The 22731-nt window shown below is 34.7% G+C and overlaps 2 protein-coding genes and 1 long non-coding RNA gene across 3 annotated transcripts; all 3 read right to left on the minus strand.

The window, feature by feature from the left end:
• Positions 1–6287: 6287 nt before the first annotated feature.
• LOC126747371 (protein unc-50 homolog) lies at positions 6288–7109 on the minus strand. Its single transcript, XM_050455948.1, has one exon. The coding sequence runs from the start codon at positions 7068–7070 to the stop codon at positions 6309–6311; it is 762 nt and encodes a 253-aa protein (XP_050311905.1). The 5' UTR covers positions 7071–7109; the 3' UTR covers positions 6288–6308.
• LOC126747163 (MIP18 family protein galla-2) lies at positions 7072–21771 on the minus strand (the record flags this gene model as incomplete). The annotated part of the gene is made up of 4 exons (XM_050455665.1): positions 21508–21771; positions 21313–21441; positions 21034–21239; positions 7072–7215 (listed from the first exon to the last, which is right to left on the minus strand). Coding segments are annotated over exons 2-4 (477 nt in total), but the record flags the coding sequence as incomplete, so codon positions are not given.
• LOC126747372 (uncharacterized) lies at positions 16696–18839 on the minus strand. Its single transcript, XR_007664171.1, has 3 exons — positions 18111–18839; positions 17136–17298; positions 16696–16971 (listed from the first exon to the last, which is right to left on the minus strand). It is a non-coding gene; the product is annotated as an uncharacterized LOC126747372 (long non-coding RNA).
• Positions 21772–22731: the final 960 nt, after the last annotated feature.

Consider the following 22731-nt stretch of genomic DNA (forward strand, 5'->3'; position numbering starts at 1 on the left):
CGCCCCTTCCCCCCGCAGTTCAATGACTAGTAATCCAGAGATGACCTTAAGGACTATAAAAAAGGGACGTGATCCGACTTGTTTTTGGGAACTTAATACTGAAGTAGTTCTCTTTTCAGATGGACCTGGATTACCCTAAACTGGACGTGGCTTACCTTGAGATAGACGTGGATTACCCTCAGATGGACTGGCTTACCCTACTAGAAGAAATCACCTTAATTTGATAAGGCATAAGTCATCCAAAACTCGTCAATTTTGATAGGTAAATCAAATGTTTAATGTTAAAACAGTCTTTATTAATTTTTTTTCTCTCTTTGTTCCAGACAGCTTTGTACCGAAGAAAATGATAAATAAAGAAGGAAGAAGAAAGAAGGAAGAAGAAAGAAGGAAGAAGAAAGAAGGAAGAATGAAGAAGAAAGAAGAAAGAAGAAAGAAGAAAGAAGAAAGAAGAAAGAAGAAGAAGAAAGAAGAAAGAAGGAAGAAGGAAGAAGGAAGAAGGAAGAAGCAAGAAGCAAGAAGCAAGAAGAAAGAAGAAAGAAGAGAGAAGAATGTAAAATGAATTATGAAATAAATGAATTGTACAAAACATGAGTAATGAAAAAAATTTAAAACAAAAACCTTCCGATTCCAAGCTTCCAATTCCAAAACCAGAAACAATTGACGTCACAATCCTATGGTAGTACCCTATGGTGGTAGAAACAAAAGAACCTTATCTGGTTACGCAATCATTGAGAGGTTATTTAATTCCATCCACCCAATGTTGAACTACTCAACACACAATACCATGATGATCATTTCGGGAAGGTTCCAGGAAGGAATACCATTCAAGCAAACGACTGAAGGCTCAATAGAAGTGTCTGGATAAGAAGAACCATCTGCAGGAGCTGCTAAGGTGACTTTTCTGTCTGTTTTTTTTTACGAATAAATCACTCCCCATCTCTTTTCTTTTCTATGTAATTGATTACCCAACCTTTTTCCAGGAAATTGACCTACAACCCAAGTGAACGACAGAGAAAGCATCTGCGCCAATGAGAGGAGGGAGGATAAATGGACCTTCAGTTGGTGTGAATTATCGCTCTTGTAATATTAATAATAATAATAATAATAATAAAAATTCAATTTAATTTTTTTCCTGGACGAATGTAATAATCCGAAAAAGTGCCTCGAAGAAACTGTCCCGATTTCCTTATTCCAGGTCGTTGTTTGTTCCTTACCTACCGCACGGTCAATTATAGGGAAAATTCGCGTGAAAGTGAAGTAAAGTGAGGCCCCCCTAATCGTGATCAGCTTTTTTTATTAAAGAGTGCTGCTCAGGTGCCCTTTTTCACCTATTGACCCTCTAAAAGGCTCTGCTACACCCGTTTCTTGGACATGGTAATTTTTTTTTTATGTTTCAGGGTCACTTTGTCTCCTCTTGATTGTATGGAAGGCTCTGCTACATTCGTCCCTTGAACTTAGTAATTTTTTTTTATGTTTCAGGGTCACTTTGTCCCCTGTTGCTTCTATGGAAGGCTCTGCTACATTCGCCCCTTGGACTTAGTAATTTTTTTAATGTTTTAGAGTCACTTGGTCACCTACACTCGACCCTTGGACTTAGTAATTTTTTTTTTATGTTTCAGGGTCACTTTGTCCCCTGTTGCTTCTATGGAAGGCTCTGCTACATTTGCCCCTTGGACTTAGTAATTTTTTTTATGTTTCAGAGTCACTTGGTCACCTACGCTCGACCCTTGGACTTAATAATTTTTTTTTTATGTTTCAGGGTCACTTTGTCCCTTGTTGCTTCTATGGAAGGCTCTGCTACACTCGCCCCTTGGACTTAGTAATTTTTTTTATGTTTCAGAGTCACTTGGTCACCTACACTCACCCCTTGGACTTAGTAATTTTTTTTTATGTTTCAGGGTCACTTTGTCCCCTGTTGCTTCTATGGAAGGCTCTGCTACATTCGCCCTTGGACTTAGTAATTTTTTTTTATGTTTCAGGGTCACTTTGTCCCCTGTTGCTTCTATGGAAGGCTCTGCTACATTCGCCCCTTGGACTTAGTAATTTTTTTTATGTTTCAGAGTCACTTGGTCACCTACACTCACCCCTTGGACTTAGTAATTTTTTTTATGTTTCAGAGTCACTTGGTCACCTACGCTCGACCCTTGGACTTAATAATTTTTTTTTAATGTTTCAGGGTCACTTGGTGAGCTACTGTCCCTATGGAAGGCTTTGTTACACTCGCCCCTTGGACTTACAGGTTACAGGTTATGGTAATTTATTAATATGGCATAATACACGTAATTTATTCTCCCCCCCCCTCCCTTGAATATTTTTTTTATTTACAGGTTATGTTATAATACAATTAATTATTATTTCCCTCCCTCCTTGAATATTTATTTATTTAAATGTTATGGTAATTTATATGGCATAATACACGTTATAGATTTCTCCCTCCCCCCCCCCTGAATATTTTCTTATTTACAGGTTATGGCAATTTTATACTTCACCTTCCTTGCGACATTTATTTATTTATTTATTTTCAGGTTATGGTAATAGGTCTATATGGAAAAATGCACTTGAAATTATTGTTTTCGTGAGTAATATTCGCGTCCGCCAATAATTGTTTATGAGGGGTTTACCCTCATGAATAGGCGAACATATTATTGTTATTTTTTTTAATTAATTAATAGAAGGAGGGAATTTTAAAAATATATATATTAATGAATAAATATTCGGGCGAATTTAATAATATTTATTCACGGAGGCACCGAGGTATGCAACCGGTCATACCTGGGTGGTACGAGGGTGGTGGGCTCCCCCCTCCTTCTATTATTCTTTAATTTATTAATGTTTTCTTTCATTTTCAGCTTGTTATAGCAGTATATCCTTTTCCTTCTTAAAACATCCCTACTTTATGGGTGTTCTTTTTAATTTTTAGGTTATGGTAAACTCCTCCGCGTAAATACGTCCCTACTAAGGGGTGAGTAAATTATGTAAATCTAAATTCAATTTTATAACCATTTTTTTTTAATTTTTAGGTCGCCATGGCAATATATATCCTTTTTACCTATGGAACATCCCTACTTTATGGGTGTTTTATTAAATGTAATAAATTTATATGGAAAAATGCACGTATTATTACTATTCCTCTAATTGTTAATAAGGGGCTACATTTTATGGTTAATTGAAGCATGGAATTCAAAAAATAAATTAATAAAAGTATTTGGGTGAATTAAAAATTTATTCACGGAAACATTCCTACTTTTAGGTTATGAGAAACTGCTTCCCCCTCACCCCCATCATTATATCCTTAACCTGGAGGGCCCTCCAATCTTCCTGATCCTTATTTTACTAGTGACTCTCTTATTTTTAGGTTATAATAATATATTTCCATGGAAATATGCACGTATCGTCTACAGTTTCTATTCTTAGGCAATGGTAAATTCTTCGCATCTACCAGTCAGAACATTCCTACTTTAGGGATGTTTTATTGTATTTTTTTGATGATGTTCGATAGCTTAGCCCCGCCCCCATTATTTTATCCTTTTTTTTATGGAAAAATGCACGCGTTATTAATATTATCCTCCTTACAACATTCCTACTTTATAAGTGTCTCGTTTATTTTTTAGGTTATGGTTAAACTTTTTTAAATTTATTTATTAAAATAAATGGGATAACAGGTCGAAACCCAAAGGAACATCTACAAATTAGGATACTACAGTTTTTCAGATTTTACTGAGCAAAAAACACAATAAAGCGCTAAATTTAGTGTTTTGTTGTAATAATTAGAACTAAGAAGATCTCTGCCTAAAAATAGAAAAAGAGCGACAAAATAAAAGAAAATATATGGAAAAATACACGTATTTTCATTACACGTCAATATCCTTTTATTATAATTAATATTTAGGCAGCATACTGCCCCTCCCTCTTAGAGAACATTCCTACTTTACGGATGTTTTATTTATTTTTAGGTTATGATGGTAATAACATATTATTCGTATGGAAAAATGCACGTATTATTATTCGCTATTTATAACCTCAAAAAAGCGTCCCATGATACTTAATGAAAGATTTACTCTCATTATTTATGGGGGGCCACATTCATTCATCTTCTAATATTAACGTTATTGTTACTATATTCATTAATATTTTGTCCCCTGAATTGTTAATGAGGCGTTTACCTTCATTAATTATTTAATATTAACTATTATTGTCCTTATTATTATTATTATTTTTCCCCCTGGTGATCACCTGTTTCCCCCCCTATATTAATTTTAAAATGTTCAACCCCTTATAATAATGTATTTGTTAATATTTTGAGAGTGTGTCCTCTAATTGTTGATGAGGGAGTTACCCTCATGAATATGGGGCCATATTCGTTTGTTTTTTTAATTAATAGAAGGAGGGATTTTTAATGAATAAATATTCCGGCGAATTTGATATTTATTCACGGAGGCACCGAGGTATGCAACCGGTCATACATCGGTGGTACGAGGGTGGTGGGCTCCCCCCTCCTTCTATTAAATTTTTTTGTTTAATTTATTAATGTTCGTTTGTTATTTTTAAGTTGTTATAGCGACATAATCACTCTCTCTCTCTCTATCGAATCATCCCTACTTAATGGGTGATTCGTTCATTTTTTGAGGTAAAGTTTTATGTTTAATTTTTTTAGGTTATGGTAATAAAATATTTCATTGTATTGTTTAATAGAAGGAGGGAATTTAAAAAATAAATTAATGAATAAATATTCATTAATTTATTTTTAAAATATAATTACGGAGGTACCATGGCAAGGTATGCAATCAGACATACCTCGGTGAGAGTGAGACAGAGATATAAATATGAGACTTAATTTTTGTTGTCTTTTTCCATATCACCCTCTCATTTGTCTAAAACGGTCTGGATCTTCTGGAAATCATGTTTTCCAGGCACAATTTAATGAATGTGAGTGAGACAACATCGTTTTATCACCCTTCACTGTGATATATGAGAGTGAGACAGAGATATACATATAAACTTAATTTTTTCATTCTTTCTCCATATCACCCTCTCATTTGTCTAAAACGGTCTGGATCTTCTGGAAACTGTGTTTTTCTGGCACAATTTAATGAATATGAGTGAGACAACATTATTTTATCACCCTCCACTGTGATATATGAGAGTGAGGCAGAGATATAAATAAGAGGCTTAATTTTTTCATTCTTTTTCCATGTCACCCTCTCATTTGTCTAAAACGGTCTGGATCTTCTGGAAATCGTGTTTGCCTGGGACAATTTAATGAATGTGAGTGAGACAACATCATTTTATCACCCTCCACTGTGATATATAAGAGTGAGACAGAGATATAAATAAGAGGCCTCATTTTTTCATTCTTTTTCCATATCACCCTCTCATTTGTCTATGACAGCCTGGATCTTCTGAAAATCGTGTTTTCCAGGCACAATTTAATGAATGTGAGCGAGACAACATCATTTTATCACCCTCCACTGTAATTCATAAGAGTGAGACAAAGATATAAATATGACGTTTAATTTTTTCATTCTTTTTCCATATCACCCTCTCATTTGTCTATGACAGTCTGGATCTTCTGGAAATCGTGTTTTTCTTGCACAATATAATGAATGTGAGTGAGACAACATCATTTTATCATCCTCCAATGTGATACATAAGAGTGAGACAGAGATATAAATATGTGGCTTAATTTTCCTTTCTTTTTCCATATCACCCTCTCATTTGTCTAAAACGGTCTGGATCTCCTGGAAATCGTGTTTTCCAGGCACAATTTAATGAATGTGAGCGAGACAACATCATTTAATGACCCTCCAATGTGATACATAAGAGTGAGACAGAGATATAAATATGACGTTTAATTTTTTTTTCTTTTTCCATATCACCCTCTCATTTGTCTATGACAGTCTGGAAATAGCGTTTTCCTGGCACATATTGGTCAACTTCATTTGTTCCAGATATATTCGCACCCTACTTGGATCCAATTATGTTTCAGTACGAAAAGTAAGCCATGAAAAATTGTTACTTTTCTATGAGTTAAATGAACCATGAACACCTTTTCCAGGTAATAATTGACGACGTCACAATCCCACTAGGACTTTTAGGATAGAAACAAAAGAACCATATTTCCAAGAGTTATTGATAGGTAACATTTTGTTCCAGATTTAAGTAGTTCCTGGACGAATCCAGAGTTGATTAGCCATAACTTAAGCCTGTAAGTAAAGTAGTAGTCCCTTGCCACAATTGTTTAACAGTGACATACTTATATTATAAAAAACAGTAAATAAAACACAAAATAAACCTTAAAAACGACTTTATTAAACCACCCGTTGCCTGTACATCTCGAACACGGCCCTGGATATATTAAATCCCATGTAAACGGTGCACAAATAAGCAAATACGAGCCAGGGAATCGGCGCCAAGAACAAATGAATATTCCGCAAGATCTGCATCGAATTGTAACCCAAAAACGTGATGTAAACGTAGTAAATGGCGGCCGCCAACCAGAAAAAGTTCCCCAGCACCACCGACACCGTGCTGCCCTCACGATACAAGAACAAATTATAAAAAATAATAAGGAAAAAATGGAGCAAAATTAAGGGGGGAAAGAAGGCGTTCAGGTGTATATCGAAGGCGAACCCCCACTCTACGTCCTGCGGCACCTGTTTCGGCTTCAAGAACCGATTCGTGACGTACCACAAACCGGTCGCGATCACCAGCCCGATCCCGATACAATCGACGAAAATTTCGACGGCGATAAACTTGAAAAACTGCCGGGGACCGTAATCGAGGGCGACCGCGAACCCGATCGACGTGATAAAAAGGGCGGCCACGAACAAAATCAAGAAGGCGGGATCGTCGCGGGCGTATTGCGATTTGAAATTTTTACGCGCGCGAAATACTTTCGTCAGTTTTTGGGGGGCCATCAGCAGGTAAAACATTTGCCAGGCGGCGAACTGAAAGTCCATCTGGTCGAATTTGAACAGGCGACGGAAGTATTTGCGGATTTTGCGGTAGGCGGTGGTGGAGCCGCCGCCCCCGGGGAACATCAGGGGCGGCCGCGGGTCGCCCTTAACCATGGCGACGCCGGTCGGGGATTATGATGCACTCGTTGATCACTTTGATCAGGTGAACGTTCTCGGTGGCTGCGGCCACTCGTTCCTTGTCCGCCAGTTGTTTGTTCACTTGGAGTTCCGCGTTGTGCGTCCCGGGGGTCACCTTGACCTGGAAGAGGGGTTGAACAATGCTGATGCCGTTTGGGGGTTTTATGATTTCGTCGCTTGTATAGTTGAAAAAATTGATTGATTTTAAAGGGGTTGCTCTAAAAAGTTTGTGTGATTTTTGAGGCCCTATTTTTAAACTTAGAAGGTCCATTAAAAAAGCACCGGGTATCAAAACATTCATTTTAATGATCTTGAAAGTTTCAAAGCTCTACTCAAAAACAAACTTAAAATTTTGGTTGTTTTTACTCAAAAAACTTGTGTTTCGGGACCCAATTTCTGTTCTGTTCAACTTAGAATGTTCATTTAAAAAGCACCTGGTAGAAAAACATTAATTCTAATGATCTACAAAGTTTCAAGGCTCTACTCCCTAAAAAACCCAAAAATTCCGGCAATTTTGGTTTTTTTCACTTGAAAAAATTGTGTTTCGGGACCCAATTTCTGTTCTATTCAACTTAGAATGTTCATTTAAAAAGCACCTGGTAGAAAAACATTAATTCTAATAATCTACAAAGTTTCAAAGCCCTACTCCCTAAAAAACCCAAAAATTCCGGCAATTTTGGTTTTTTTCACTCAAAAAAACTTGTGTTTCGGGACCCTTTTTCTGTTCTATTCAACTTAGAATGTTCATTTAAAAAGCACCTGGTAGAAAAACATTAATTCTAATGGTCTACAAAGTTTCAAGGCTCTACTCCCTAAAAAACCAAAAAATTCCGGCAATTTTGGTTTTTTTCACTCAAAAAAACTTGTGTTTCGGGACCCTTTTTCTGTTCTATTCAACTTAGAATGTTCATTTAAAAAGCACCTGGTAGAAAAACATTAATTCTAATGGTCTACAAAGTTTCAAGGCTCTACTCCCTAAAAAACCAAAAAATTCCGGCAATTTTGGTTTTTTTCACTCAAAAAAACTTGTGTTTCGGGACCCTTTTTCTGTTCTATTCAACTTAGAATGTTCATTTAAAAAGCACCTGGTAGAAAAACATTAATTCTAATGATCTACAAAGTTTCAAGGCTCTACTCCCTAAAAAACCAAAAAATTCCGGCAATTTTGGTTTTTTTCACTCAAAAAAACTTGTGTTTCGGGACCCTTTTTCTGTTCTATTCAACTTAGAATGTTCATTTAAAAAGTACCAGGTAGCAAAACATTAATTCTAATGATCTACAAAGTTTCAAGGCCCTACTCCCTAAAAAACCCAAAAATTCCGGCAATTTTGGTTTTTTTCACTCAAAAAAACTTGTGTTTCGGGACCCTTTTTCTGTTCTATTCAACTTAGAATGTTCATTTAAAAAGCACCTGGTAGAAAAACATTAATTCTAATGGTCTACAAAGTTTCAAGGCTCTACTCCCTAAAAAACCAAAAAATTCCGGCAATTTTGGTTTTTTTCACTCAAAAAAACTTGTGTTTCGGGACCCTTTTTCTGTTCTATTCAACTTAGAATGTTCATTTAAAAAGTACCAGGTAGCAAAACATTAATTCTAATGATCTACAAAGTTTCAAGGCCCTACTCCCTAAAAAACCCAAAAATTCCGGCAATTTTGGTTTTTTTCACTCAAAAAAACTTGTGTTTCGGGACCCTTTTTCTGTTCTATTCAACTTAGAATGTTCATTTAAAAAGCACCTGGTAGAAAAACATTAATTCTAATGGTCTACAAAGTTTCAAGGCTCTACTCCCTAAAAAACCAAAAAATTCCGGCAATTTTGGTTTTTTTCACTCAAAAAAACTTGTGTTTCGGGACCCTTTTTCTGTTCTATTCAACTTAGAATGTTCATTTAAAAAGTACCAGGTAGCAAAACATTAATTCTAATGATCTACAAAGTTTCAAGACCCTACTCCCTAAAAAACCCAACAATTCCGGCAATTTTGGTTTTTTTCACTCAAAAAAACTTGTGTTTCGGGACCCTTTTTCTGTTCTATTCAACTTAGAATGTTCATTTAAAAAGTACCAGGTAGCAAAACATTAATTCTAATGATCTACAAAGTTTCAAGGCCCTACTCCCTAAAAAACCCAAAAATTCCGGCAATTTTGGTTTTTTTCACTCAAAAAAACTTGTGTTTCGGGACCCTTTTTCTGTTCTATTCAACTTAGAATGTTCATTTAAAAAGTACCAGGTAGCAAAACATTAATTCTAATGATCTACAAAGTTTCAAGGCCCTACTCCCTAAAAAACCCAAAAATTCCGGCAATTTTGGTTTTTTTCACTCAAAAAAACTTGTGTTTCGGGACCCTTTTTCTGTTCTATTCAACTTAGAATGTTCATTTAAAAAGTACCAGGTAGCAAAACATTAGTTCTAATGATCTACAAAGTTTCAAGGCCCTACTCACTAAAAAACCCAAAAATTCCGGCAATTTTGGTTTTTTTCACTCAAAAAAACTTGTGTTTCGGGACCCTTTTTCTGTTCTATTCAACTTAGAATGTTCATTTAAAAAGCACCTGGTAGAAAAACATTAATTCTAATGGTCTACAAAGTTTCAAGGCTCTACTCCCTAAAAAACCAAAAAATTCCAGCAATTTTGGTTTTTTTCACTCAAAAAAACTTGTGTTTCGGGACCCTTTTTCTGTTCTATTCAACTTAGAATGTTCATTTAAAAAGCACCTGGTAGAAAAACATTAATTCTAATGGTCTACAAAGTTTCAAAGCCCTACTCCCTAAAAAACCCAAAAATTCCGGCAATTTTGGTTTTTTTCACTTGAAAAACTTGTGTTTTGGGACCCAATTTCTGTTCTATTCAACTTAGAATGTTCATTTAAAAAGCACCTGGTAGAAAAACATTAATTCTAATGATCTACAAAGTTTCAAAGCCCTACTCCCTAAAAAACCCAAAAATTCCGGCAATTTTGGTTTTTTTCACTTGAAAAACTTGTGTTTTGGGACCCAATTTCTGTTCTATTCAACTTAGAATGTTCATTTAAAAAGCACCTGGTAGAAAAACATTAATTCTAATAATCTACCAAGTTTCAAAGCCCTACTCCCTAAAAAACCCAAAAATTCCGGCAATTTTGGTTTTTTTCACTTGAAAAACTTGTGTTTTGGGACCCAATTTCTGTTCTATTCAACTTAGAATGTTCATTTAAAAAGCACCTGGTAGAAAAACATTAATTCTAATAATCTACAAAGTTTCAAAGCCCTACTCCCTAAAAAACCCAAAAATTCCGGCAATTTTGGTTTTTTTCACTCAAAAAAACTTGTGTTTCGGGACCCTTTTTCTGTTCTATTCAACTTAGAATGTTCATTTAAAAAGCACCTGGTAGAAAAACATTAATTCTAATGATCTACAAAGTTTCAAAGCCCTACTCCCTAAAAAACCCAAAAATTCCGGCAATTTTGGTTTTTTTCACTCAAAAAAACTTGTGTTTCGGGACCCTTTTTCTGTTCTATTCAACTTAGAATGTTCATTTAAAAAGCACCTGGTAGAAAAACATTAATTCTAATGGTCTACAAAGTTTCAAGGCTCTACTCCCTAAAAAACCAAAAAATTCCAGCAATTTTGGTTTTTTTCACTCAAAAAAACTTGTGTTTCGGGACCCTTTTTCTGTTCTATTCAACTTAGAATGTTCATTTAAAAAGCACCTGGTAGAAAAACATTAATTCTAATGGTCTACAAAGTTTCAAGGCTCTACTCCCTAAAAAACCAAAAAATTCCAGCAATTTTGGTTTTTTTCACTCAAAAAAACTTGTGTTTCGGGACCCTTTTTCTGTTCTATTCAACTTAGAATGTTCATTTAAAAAGCACCTGGTAGAAAAACATTAATTCTAATGATCTACAAAGTTTCAAAGCCCTACTCCCTAAAAAACCCAAAAATTCCGGCAATTTTGGTTTTTTTCACTCAAAAAAACTTGTGTTTCGGGACCCTTTTTCTGTTCTATTCAACTTAGAATGTTCATTTAAAAAGCACCTGGTAGAAAAACATTAATTCTAATGATCTACAAAGTTTCAAAGCCCTACTCCCTAAAAAACCCAAAAATTCCGGCAATTTTGGTTTTTTTCACTCAAAAAACTTGTGTTTCGGGACCCAATTTCTGTTCTATTCAACTTAGAATGTTCATTTAAAAAGCACCTGGTAGAAAAACATTAATTCTAATAATCTACAAAGTTTCAAAGCCCTACTCCCTAAAAAACCCAAAAATTCCGGCAATTTTGGTTTTTTTCACTCAAAAAAACTTGTGTTTCGGGACCCTTTTTCTGTTCTATTCAACTTAGAATGTTCATTTAAAAAGCACCTGGTAGAAAAACATTAATTCTAATGATCTACAAAGTTTCAAAGCCCTACTCCCTAAAAAACCCAAAAATTCCGGCAATTTTGGTTTTTTTCACTCAAAAAAACTTGTGTTTCGGGACCCTTTTTCTGTTCTATTCAACTTAGAATGTTCATTTAAAAAGCACCTGGTAGAAAAACATTAATTCTAATGGTCTACAAAGTTTCAAGGCTCTACTCCCTAAAAAACCAAAAAATTCCAGCAATTTTGGTTTTTTTCACTCAAAAAAACTTGTGTTTCGGGACCCTTTTTCTGTTCTATTCAACTTAGAATGTTCATTTAAAAAGCACCTGGTAGAAAAACATTAATTCTAATGGTCTACAAAGTTTCAAGGCTCTACTCCCTAAAAAACCAAAAAATTCCAGCAATTTTGGTTTTTTTCACTCAAAAAAACTTGTGTTTCGGGACCCTTTTTCTGTTCTATTCAACTTAGAATGTTCATTTAAAAAGCACCTGGTAGAAAAACATTAATTCTAATGGTCTACAAAGTTTCAAGGCTCTACTCCCTAAAAAACCAAAAAATTCCAGCAATTTTGGTTTTTTTCACTCAAAAAAACTTGTGTTTCGGGACCCTTTTTCTGTTCTATTCAACTTAGAATGTTCATTTAAAAAGCACCTGGTAGAAAAACATTAATTCTAATGGTCTACAAAGTTTCAAGGCTCTACTCCCTAAAAAACCAAAAAATTCCAGCAATTTTGGTTTTTTTCACTCAAAAAAACTTGTGTTTCGGGACCCTTTTTCTGTTCTATTCAACTTAGAATGTTCATTTAAAAAGCACCTGGTAGAAAAACATTAATTCTAATAATCTACCAAGTTTCAAAGCCCTACTCCCTAAAAAACCCAAAAATTCCGGCAATTTTGGTTTTTTTCACTTGAAAAACTTGTGTTTTGGGACCCAATTTCTGTTCTATTCAACTTAGAATGTTCATTTAAAAAGCACCTGGTAGAAAAACATTAATTCTAATGATCTACAAAGTTTCAAGGCTCTACTCCCTAAAAAACCCAAAAATTCCGGCAATTTTGGTTTTTTTCACTTGAAAAACTTGTGTTTTGGGACCCAATTTCTGTTCTATTCAACTTAGAATGTTCATTTAAAAAGCACCTGGTAGAAAAACATTAATTCTAATGATCTACAAAGTTTCAAGGCTCTACTCCCTAAAAAACCCAAAAATTCCGGCAATTTTGGTTTTTTTCACTTGAAAAACTTGTGTTTTGGGACCCAATTTCTGTTCTATTCAACTTAGAATGTTCATTTAAAAAGCACCTGGTAGAAAAACATTAATTCTAATGATCTACAAAGTTTCAAGGCTCTACTCCCTAAAAAACCCAAAAATTCCGGCAATTTTGGTTTTTTTCACTTGAAAAACTTGTGTTTTGGGACCCAATTTCTGTTCTATTCAACTTAGAATGTTCATTTAAAAAGCACCTGGTAGAAAAACATTAATTCTAATGATCTACAAAGTTTCAAAGCCCTACTCCCTGGAAAACCCAAAAATTCCAGCAATTTTGGTTTTTTTCACTTGAAAAAACTTGTGTTTCGGGACCCAATTTCTGTTCTAATCAACTTAGAATGTTCATTTAAAAAGCACCTGGTAGAAAAACATTAATTCTAATGATCTACAAAGTTTCAAAGCCCTACTCCCTAAAAAACCCAAAAATTCCGGCAATTTTGGTTTTTTTCACTTGAAAAAACTTGTGTTTCGGGACCCAATTTCTGTTCTAATCAACTTAGAATGTTCATTTAAAAAGCACCTGGTAGAAAAACATTAATTCTAATGATCTACAAAGTTTCAAAGCCCTACTCCCTAAAAAACCCAAAAATTCCGGCAATTTTGGTTTTTTTCACTTGAAAAAACTTGTGTTTCGGGACCCAATTTCTGTTCTATTCAACTTAGAATGTTCATTTAAAAAGCACCTGGTAGAAAAACATTAATTCTAATGATCTACAAAGTTTCAAAGCCCTACTCCCTAAAAAACCCAAAAATTCCGGCAATTTTGGTTTTTTTCACTTGAAAAAACTTGTGTTTCGGGACCCAATTTCTGTTCTAATCAACTTAGAATGTTCATTTAAAAAGCACCTGGTAGAAAAACATTAATTCTAATGATCTACAAAGTTTCAAAGCCCTACTCCCTGGAAAACCCAAAAATTCCGGCAATTTTGGTTTTTTTCACTCAAAAAACTTGTGTTTCGGGACCCAATTTCTGTTCTATTCAACTTAGAATGTTCATTTAAAAAGCACCTGGTAGAAAAACATTAATTCTAATGATCTACAAAGTTTCAAAGCCCTACTCCCTAAAAAACTCAAAAATTCCGGCAATTTTGGTTTTTTTCACTTGAAAAAACTTGTGTTTCGGGACCCAATTTCTGTTCTATTCAACTTAGAATGTTCATTTAAAAAGCACCTGGTAGAAAAACATTAATTCTAATGATCTACAAAGTTTCAAAGCCCTACTCCCTGGAAAACCCAAAAATTCCGGCAATTTTGGTTTTTTTCACTTGAAAAAACTTGTGTTTCGGGACCCAATTTCTGTTCTATTCAACTTAGAATGTTCATTTAAAAAGCACCTGGTAGAAAAACATTAATTCTAATGATCTACAAAGTTTCAAAGCCCTACTCCCTAAAAAACCCAAAAATTCCGGCAATTTTGGTTTTTTTCACTTGAAAAAACTTGTGTTTTGGGACCCAATTTCTGTTCTATTCAACTTAGAATGTTCATTTAAAAAGCACCTGGTAGAAAAACATTAATTCTAATGATCTACAAAGTTTCAAAGCCCTACTCCCTGGAAAACCCAAAAATTCCGGCAATTTTGGTTTTTTTCACTTGAAAAAACTTGTGTTTCGGGACCCAATTTCTGTTCTATTCAACTTAGAATGTTCATTTAAAAAGCACCTGGTAGAAAAACATTAATTCTAATGATCTACAAAGTTTCAAAGCCCTACTCCCTAAAAAACCCAAAAATTCCGGCAATTTTGGTTTTTTTCACTCAAAAAACTTGTGTTTCGGGACCCAATTTCTGTTCTATTCAACTTAGAATGTTCATTTAAAAAGCACCTGGTAGAAAAACATTAATTCTAATGATCTACAAAGTTTCAAAGCCCTACTCCCTGAAAAACCCAAAAATTCCGGCAATTTTGGTTTTTTTCACTCAAAAAACTTGTGTTTCGGGACCCAATTTCTGTTCTATTCAACTTAGAATGTTCATTTAAAAAGCACCTGGTAGAAAAACATTAATTCTAATGATCTACAAAGTTTCAAAGCCCTACTCCCTAAAAAAACCCAAAAATTCCGGCAATTTTGGTTTTTTTTCACTTGAAAAACTTGTGTTTTGGGACCCAATTTCTGTTCTATTCAACTTAGAATGTTCATTTAAAAAGCACCTGGTAGAAAAACATTAATTCTAATAATCTACAAAGTTTCAAAGCCCTACTCCCTAAAAAACCCAAAAATTCCGGCAATTTTGGTTTTTTTCACTTGAAAAACTTGTGTTTCGGGACCCTTTTTCTGTTCTATTCAACTTAGAATGTTCATTTAAAAAGCACCTGGTAGAAAAACATTAATTCTAATGATCTACAAAGTTTCAAAGCCCTACTCCCTGAAAAACCCAAAAATTCCGGCAATTTTGGTTTTTTTCACTCAAAAAACTTGTGTTTCGGGACCCAATTTCTGTTCTATTCAACTTAGAAAGTTCATTTAAAAAGCACCTGGTAGAAAAACATTAATTCTAATAATCTACAAAGTTTCAAAGCCCTACTCCCTGAAAAACCCAAAAAATTCCGGCAATTTTGGTTTTTTTCACTCAAAAAACTTGTGTTTTGGGACCCAATTTCTGTTCTATTCAACTTAGAATGTTCATTTAAAAAGCACCTGGTAGAAAAACATTAATTCTAATAATCTACAAAGTTTCAAAGCCCTACTCCCTAAAAAACCCAAAAATTCCGGCAATTTTGGTTTTTTTTCACTTGAAAAACTTGTGTTTCGGGACCCTTTTTCTGTTCTATTCAACTTAGAATGTTCATTTAAAAAGCACCTGGTAGAAAAAACATTAATTCTAATGATCTACAAAGTTTCAAAGCCCTACTCCCTAAAAAACCCAAAAATTCCGGCAATTTTGGTTTTTTTTCACTTGAAAAAACTTGTGTTTCGGGACCCAATTTCTGTTCTATTCAACTTAGAATGTTCATTTAAAAAGCACCTGGTAGAAAAACATTAATTCTAATGATCTACAAAGTTTCAAAGCCCTACTCCCTAAAAAACCCAAAAATTCCGGCAATTTTGGTTTTTTTCACTCAAAAAACTTGTGTTTCGGGACCCAATTTCTGTTCTATTCAACTTAGAATGTTCATTTAAAAAGCACCTGGTAGAAAAACATTAATTCTAATGATCTACAAAGTTTCAAAGCCCTACTCCCTAAAAAACCCAAAAATTCCGGCAATTTTGGTTTTTTTTCACTCAAAAAACTTGTGTTTCGGGACCCAATTTCTGTTCTATTCAACTTAGAATGTTCATTTAAAAAGCACCTGGTAGAAAAACATTAATTCTAATGATCTACAAAGTTTCAAGGCCCTACTCCCTAAAAAACCCAAAAATTCCGGCAATTTTGGTTTTTTTCACTTGAAAAAACTTGTGTTTCGGGACCCAATTTCTGTTCTATTCAACTTAGAATGTTCATTTAAAAAGCACCTGGTAGAAAAACATTAATTCTAATGATCTACAAAGTTTCAAAGCCCTACTCCCTAAAAAACCCAAAAATTCCGGCAATTTTGGTTTTTTTCACTTGAAAAAACTTGTGTTTTGGGACCCAATTTCTGTTCTATTCAACTTAGAATGTTCATTTAAAAAGCACCTGGTAGAAAAACATTAATTCTAATGATCTACAAAGTTTCAAAGCCCTACTCCCTGAAAAACCCAAAAATTCCGGCAATTTTGGTTTTTTTCACTTGAAAAAACTTGTGTTTCGGGACCCAATTTCTGTTCTATTCAACTTAGAATGTTCATTTAAAAAGCACCTGGTAGAAAAACATTAATTCTAATGATCTACAAAGTTTCAAAGCCCTACTCCCTGGAAAACCCAAAAATTCCGGCAATTTTGGTTTTTTTCACTTGAAAAAACTTGTGTTTTCGGGACCCAATTTCTGTTCTATTCAACTTAGAATGTTCATTTAAAAAGCACCTGGTAGAAAAACATTAATTCTAATAATCTACAAAGTTTCAAAGCCTACTCCCTAAAAAACCCAAAAATTTTGGCAATTTTGGTTTTTTTTCACTTGAAAAAACTTGTGTTTTGGGACCCAATTTCTGTTCTATTCAACTTAGAATGTTCATTTAAAAAGCACCTGGTAGAAAAACATTAATTCTAATGATCTACAAAGTTTCAAAGCCCTACTCCCTGAAAAACCCAAAAATTCCGGCAATTTTGGTTTTTTTCACTCAAAAAAACTTGTGTTTCGGGACCCAATTCCTGTTCTATTCAACTTAGAATGTTCATTTAAAAAGCACCTGGTAGAAAAACATTAATTCTAATGATCTACAAAGTTTCAAAGCCCTACTCCCCTAAAAAACCCAAAAATTCCGGCAATTTTGGTTTTTTTCACTCAAAAAACTTGTGTTTCGGGGACCCAATTTCTGTTCTATTCAACTTAGAATGTTCATTTAAAAAGCACCTGGTAGAAAAACATTAATTCTAATGATCTACAAAGTTTCAAAGCCCTACTCCCTGAAAAACCCAAAAATTCCGGCAATTTTGGTTTTTTTCACTCAAAAAAACTTGTGTTTCGGGACCCAATTCCTGTTCTATTCAACTTAGAATGTTCATTTAAAAAGCACCTGGTAGAAAAACATTAATTCTAATAATCTACAAAGTTTCAAAGCCCTACTCCCTAAAAAACCCAAAAATTTGGCAATTTTGGTTTTTTTTCACTTGAAAAAACTTGTGTTTTGGGACCCAATTTCTGTTCTATTCAACTTAGAATGTTCATTTAAAAAGCACCTGGTAGAAAAACATTAATTCTAATGATCTACAAAGTTTCAAAGCCCTACTCCCTGAAAAACCCAAAAATTCCGGCAATTTTGGTTTTTTTCACTCAAAAAACTTGTGTTTCGGGACCCAATTTCTGTTCTATTCAACTTAGAATGTTCATTTAAAAAGCACCTGGTAGAAAAACATTAATTCTAATGATCTACAAAGTTTCAAAGCCCTACTCCCTGGAAAACCCAAAAATTCCGGCAATTTTGGTTTTTTTCACTCAAAAAACTTGTGTTTCGGGACCCAATTTCTGTTCTATTCAACTTAGAATGTTCATTTAAAAAGCACCTGGTAGAAAAACATTAATTCTAATGATCTACAAAGTTTCAAAGCCCTACTCCCTGGAAAACCCAAAAATTCCGGCAATTTTGGTTTTTTTCACTCAAAAAACTTGTGTTTCGGGACCCAATTTCTGTTCTATTCAACTTAGAATGTTCATTTAAAAAGCACCTGGTAGAAAAACATTAATTCTAATGATCTACAAAGTTTCAAAGCCCTACTCCCTAAAAAACCCAAAAATTCCGGCAATTTTGGTTTTTTTCACTTGAAAAAACTTGTGTTTCGGGACCCAATTTCTGTTCTATTCAACTTAGAATGTTCATTTAAAAAGCACCTGGTAGAAAAACATTAATTCTAATGATCTACAAAGTTTCAAAGCCCTACTCCCTAAAAAACCCAAAAATTCCGGCAATTTTGGTTTTTTTCACTCAAAAAAACTTGTGTTTCGGGACCCAATTTCTGTTCTATTCAACTTAGAATGTTCATTTAAAAAGCACCTGGTAGAAAAACATTAATTCTAATGATCTACAAAGTTTCAAAGCCCTACTCCCTGAAAAACCCAAAAATTCCGGCAATTTTGGTTTTTTTCACTCAAAAAAACTTGTGTTTCGGGACCCAATTCCTGTTCTATTCAACTTAGAATGTTCATTTAAAAAGCACCTGGTAGAAAAACATTAATTCTAATGATCTACAAAGTTTCAAAGCCCTACTCCCTAAAAAACCCAAAAATTCCGGCAATTTTGGTTTTTTTCACTCAAAAAACTTGTGTTTCGGGACCCAATTTCTGTTCTATTCAACTTAGAATGTTCATTTAAAAAGCACCTGGTAGAAAAACATTAATTCTAATGATCTACAAAGTTTCAAAGCCCTACTCCCTAAAAAACCCAAAAATTCCGGCAATTTTGGTTTTTTTCACTCAAAAAAACTTGTGTTTCGGGACCCAATTTCTGTTCTATTCAACTTAGAATGTTCATTTAAAAAGCACCTGGTAGAAAAACATTAATTCTAATGATCTACAAAGTTTCAAAGCCCTACTCCCTGGAAAACCCAAAAATTCCGGCAATTTTGGTTTTTTTCACTTTAAAAACTTGTGTTTCGGGACCCAATTCCTGTTCTATTCAACTTAGAATGTTCATTTAAAAAGCACCTGGTAGAAAAACATTAATTCTAATGATCTACAAAGTTTCAAAGCCCTACTCCCTAAAAAACCCAAAAATTCCGGCAATTTTGGTTTTTTTCACTCAAAAAACTTGTGTTTCGGGACCCAATTTCTGTTCTATTCAACTTAGAATGTTCATTTAAAAAGCACCTGGTAGAAAAACATTAATTCTAATGATCTACAAAGTTTCAAAGCCCTACTCCCTGGAAAACCCAAAAATTCCGGCAATTTTGGTTTTTTTCACTCAAAAAACTTGTGTTTCGGGACCCAATTTCTGTTCTATTCAACTTAGAATGTTCATTTAAAAAGCACCTGGTAGAAAAACATTAATTCTAATGATCTACAAAGTTTCAAAGCCCTACTCCCTGGAAAACCCAAAAATTCCGGCAATTTTGGTTTTTTTCACTCAAAAAACTTGTGTTTCGGGACCCAATTTCTGTTCTATTCAACTTAGAATGTTCATTTAAAAAGCACCTGGTAGAAAAACATTAATTCTAATGATCTACAAAGTTTCAAAGCCCTACTCCCTAAAAAACCCAAAAATTCCGGCAATTTTGGTTTTTTTCACTTGAAAAAACTTGTGTTTCGGGACCCAATTTCTGTTCTATTCAACTTAGAATGTTCATTTAAAAAGCACCTGGTAGAAAAACATTAATTCTAATGATCTACAAAGTTTCAAAGCCCTACTCCCTGGAAAACCCAAAAATTCCGGCAATTTTGGTTTTTTTCACTTGAAAAAACTTGTGTTTCGGGACCCAATTTCTGTTCTATTCAACTTAGAATGTTCATTTAAAAAGCACCTGTTAGAAAAACATTAATTCTAATGATCTACAAAGTTTCAAAGCCCTACTCCCTAGAAAACCCAAAAATTCCGGCAATTTTGGTTTTTTTCACTCAAAAAACTTGTGTTTCGGGACCCAATTTCTGTTCTATTCAACTTAGAATGTTCATTTAAAAAGCACCTGGTAGAAAAACATTAATTCTAATGATCTACAAAGTTTCAAAGCCCTACTCCCTAAAAAACCCAAAAATTCCGGCAATTTTGGTTTTTTTCACTCAAAAAAACTTGTGTTTCGGGACCCAATTTCTGTTCTATTCAACTTAGAATGTTCATTTAAAAAGCACCTGGTAGAAAAACATTAATTCTAATGATCTACAAAGTTTCAAAGCCCTACTCCCTGAAAAACCCAAAAATTCCGGCAATTTTGGTTTTTTTCACTCAAAAAAACTTGTGTTTCGGGACCCAATTCCTGTTCTATTCAACTTAGAATGTTCATTTAAAAAGCACCTGGTAGAAAAACATTAATTCTAATGATCTACAAAGTTTCAAAGCCCTACTCCCTAAAAAACCCAAAAATTCCGGCAATTTTGGTTTTTTTCACTCAAAAAACTTGTGTTTCGGGACCCAATTTCTGTTCTATTCAACTTAGAATGTTCATTTAAAAAGCACCTGGTAGAAAAACATTAATTCTAATGATCTACAAAGTTTCAAAGCCCTACTCCCTAAAAAACCCAAAAATTCCGGCAATTTTGGTTTTTTTTCACTCAAAAAAACTTGTGTTTCGGGACCCAATTTCTGTTCTATTCAACTTAGAATGTTCATTTAAAAAGCACCTGGTAGAAAAACATTAATTCTAATGATCTACAAAGTTTCAAAGCCCTACTCCCTGGAAAACCCAAAAATTCCGGCAATTTTGGTTTTTTTCACTTTAAAAACTTGTGTTTCGAGACCCAATTTCTGTTCTATTCAACTTAGAATGTTCATTTAAAAAGCACCTGGTAGAAAAACATTAATTCTAATGATCTACAAAGTTTCAAGGCTCTACTCCCTAAAAAACCCAAAAATTCCGGCAATTTTGGTTTTTTTCACTCAAAAAAACTTGTGTTTCGGGACCCAATTTCTGTTCTATTCAACTTAGAATGTTCATTTAAAAAGCACCTGGTAGAAAAACATTAATTCTAATGATCCACAAAGTTTCAAGGCCCTACTCCCTAAAAAACCCAAAAATTTTGGCAATTTTGGTTTTTTTCACTCAAAAAACTTGTGTTTCGAGACCAAATTTCTGTTCTATTTTACAATTTTTGTGCAAATACTCACCGAAACTTTAAACCGAGTGGGAAGGCACATCAAAAGCTTAAACCTGATCGACAACCCGATCAGTGTAGCCATGCTACAATGGGGTATTGTCGGGGTAAAGTGCACCTGCACATCATTCTTCTCGACTCTGATCAAATCCTCTTGCACCACATGCAATTCCTCTAGGGTCAGCGGATGTTCCGGATCTTTGATAGTCCTAATCAAATCTGTAAACGGGAGGGGGGCCAAAAATGTCTTAGCAGCACTAGGGGGCTGTACTTTAAAGTTAACGTTTCATACCAAAAATTTCCCTGGAATCGAACTCGTCAGCTACTGAGTCATCGAACTCGCAATCGGTCAAAGGGCGTTCGGCTGTCTTTAAATAGAGGGTGGGGTTCTGGTTTTCCAATTGGTCACCAAGCGGCATACCTGTGACGAAATTAGGGGTGTTTTTTCGATAAAAATTAAATTAAAAGGGGGCTGAAATGTGCCTACCAATTATAGTGTAAACAATGAGCTGTCAGCTGTTGTGTTGTCGCTCCTGACAGCTGTCTTTATTTGACGTTTTGTTGTTGTTGGTGCTGTAGCATTTGCCCTAGAGATAGACCTACCAGTTCTTATAAAAGAATTTATCGCAATTTCTCTATAGAGTGTCTAAATAAGAATGAGGAATTATTAATTGAAGAGCGTGTAGAGTAGTAAAATTTAATAATAATTGACGTCTACTGCACTAGACTGTGACGTCAAAGTTTGACAGGTGTCAAACGTCACTTAAGTCAAACTGTTGAATTTGAAAGTGGCGGGAAGTTTAAATAAATTGGCGCGTGTTCGCTTAAACTTTAATGATCCCATTTATATGTTAATGGAAACGGAAGTATAACGTTTAATAACGCTCAATCAATCTTAAAAGAACCCCGTTTCCCTTCCCATCTCTCCCTCCCCCCTCTATATTACTACTGCAAGATGATGGAATCCGGGAATTCCTGGCAAACGGGAGAAATTTATCCGAATACGTGTGTGACATACGGGCAGGATGAAAGGAGTATTAGCTGTCATCGTAAATTCCGAGGCGCTTTAGGTTAAGTCCGGGAGTACAGTAAGTTGTACATCATAACATCCGGGGGACGTATATATACGTCGGGATCGATATTAAAGAAAAGGGGGTCGACAGGAGGATAATTTAAAATGCAACTTGACAAATAAATCTCTCCCTTTTTAAGGCACATTAGAGGGAGAGTTAAAGAGTATATATACAAAGTGTAAGACAAAAGGCGCGTAATCTCTCTTAAGATTAACCAGAGGCAAAAGGGGACGCCGCCGCCGCCGCTCTACATCCGTCCTGATTTAAATATTTATTAGATAGAGACTCCCCGGATAAATTACCCTCCTGATGATGAAGAGGTTGTATATTATGTGGCGTGTTTGTTTGTCTGTTATCGGCTTAATATTCCCGGTTCATTCGTAATTTACTTAAGGGGCCATTACCCCCTTCCCACCGCCCCATTTCCGGTCGTATAAGACACCCTAAAACAACAAAGTCCGTCCACTTGCCGCCTTCCCCCCCGGAGGAAAACGCTTTAATTTGCCGCCGCCGACAGATTGGTTTAAGGCCGTGACGTTGCCAAGATTAACTCACGTAATTATTATCTTAGTGATCCCTTTTCAACCCCCTTCTTTATGGTGATTTGCCCACCCTTATATAGGGTCTTAATAATTGAT

Source organism: Anthonomus grandis, chromosome 19 (assembly GCF_022605725.1).
Source record: "Anthonomus grandis grandis chromosome 19, icAntGran1.3, whole genome shotgun sequence".
Lineage (NCBI taxonomy): Eukaryota > Metazoa > Arthropoda > Insecta > Coleoptera > Curculionidae > Anthonomus > Anthonomus grandis.

Coding starts and splice junctions, on each gene's coding strand:
- LOC126747371 (XM_050455948.1), bottom strand. CDS start 7,070: ATGGTTAAGGGCGACCCGCGGCCGCCCCTGATGTTCCCCGGGGGCGGC.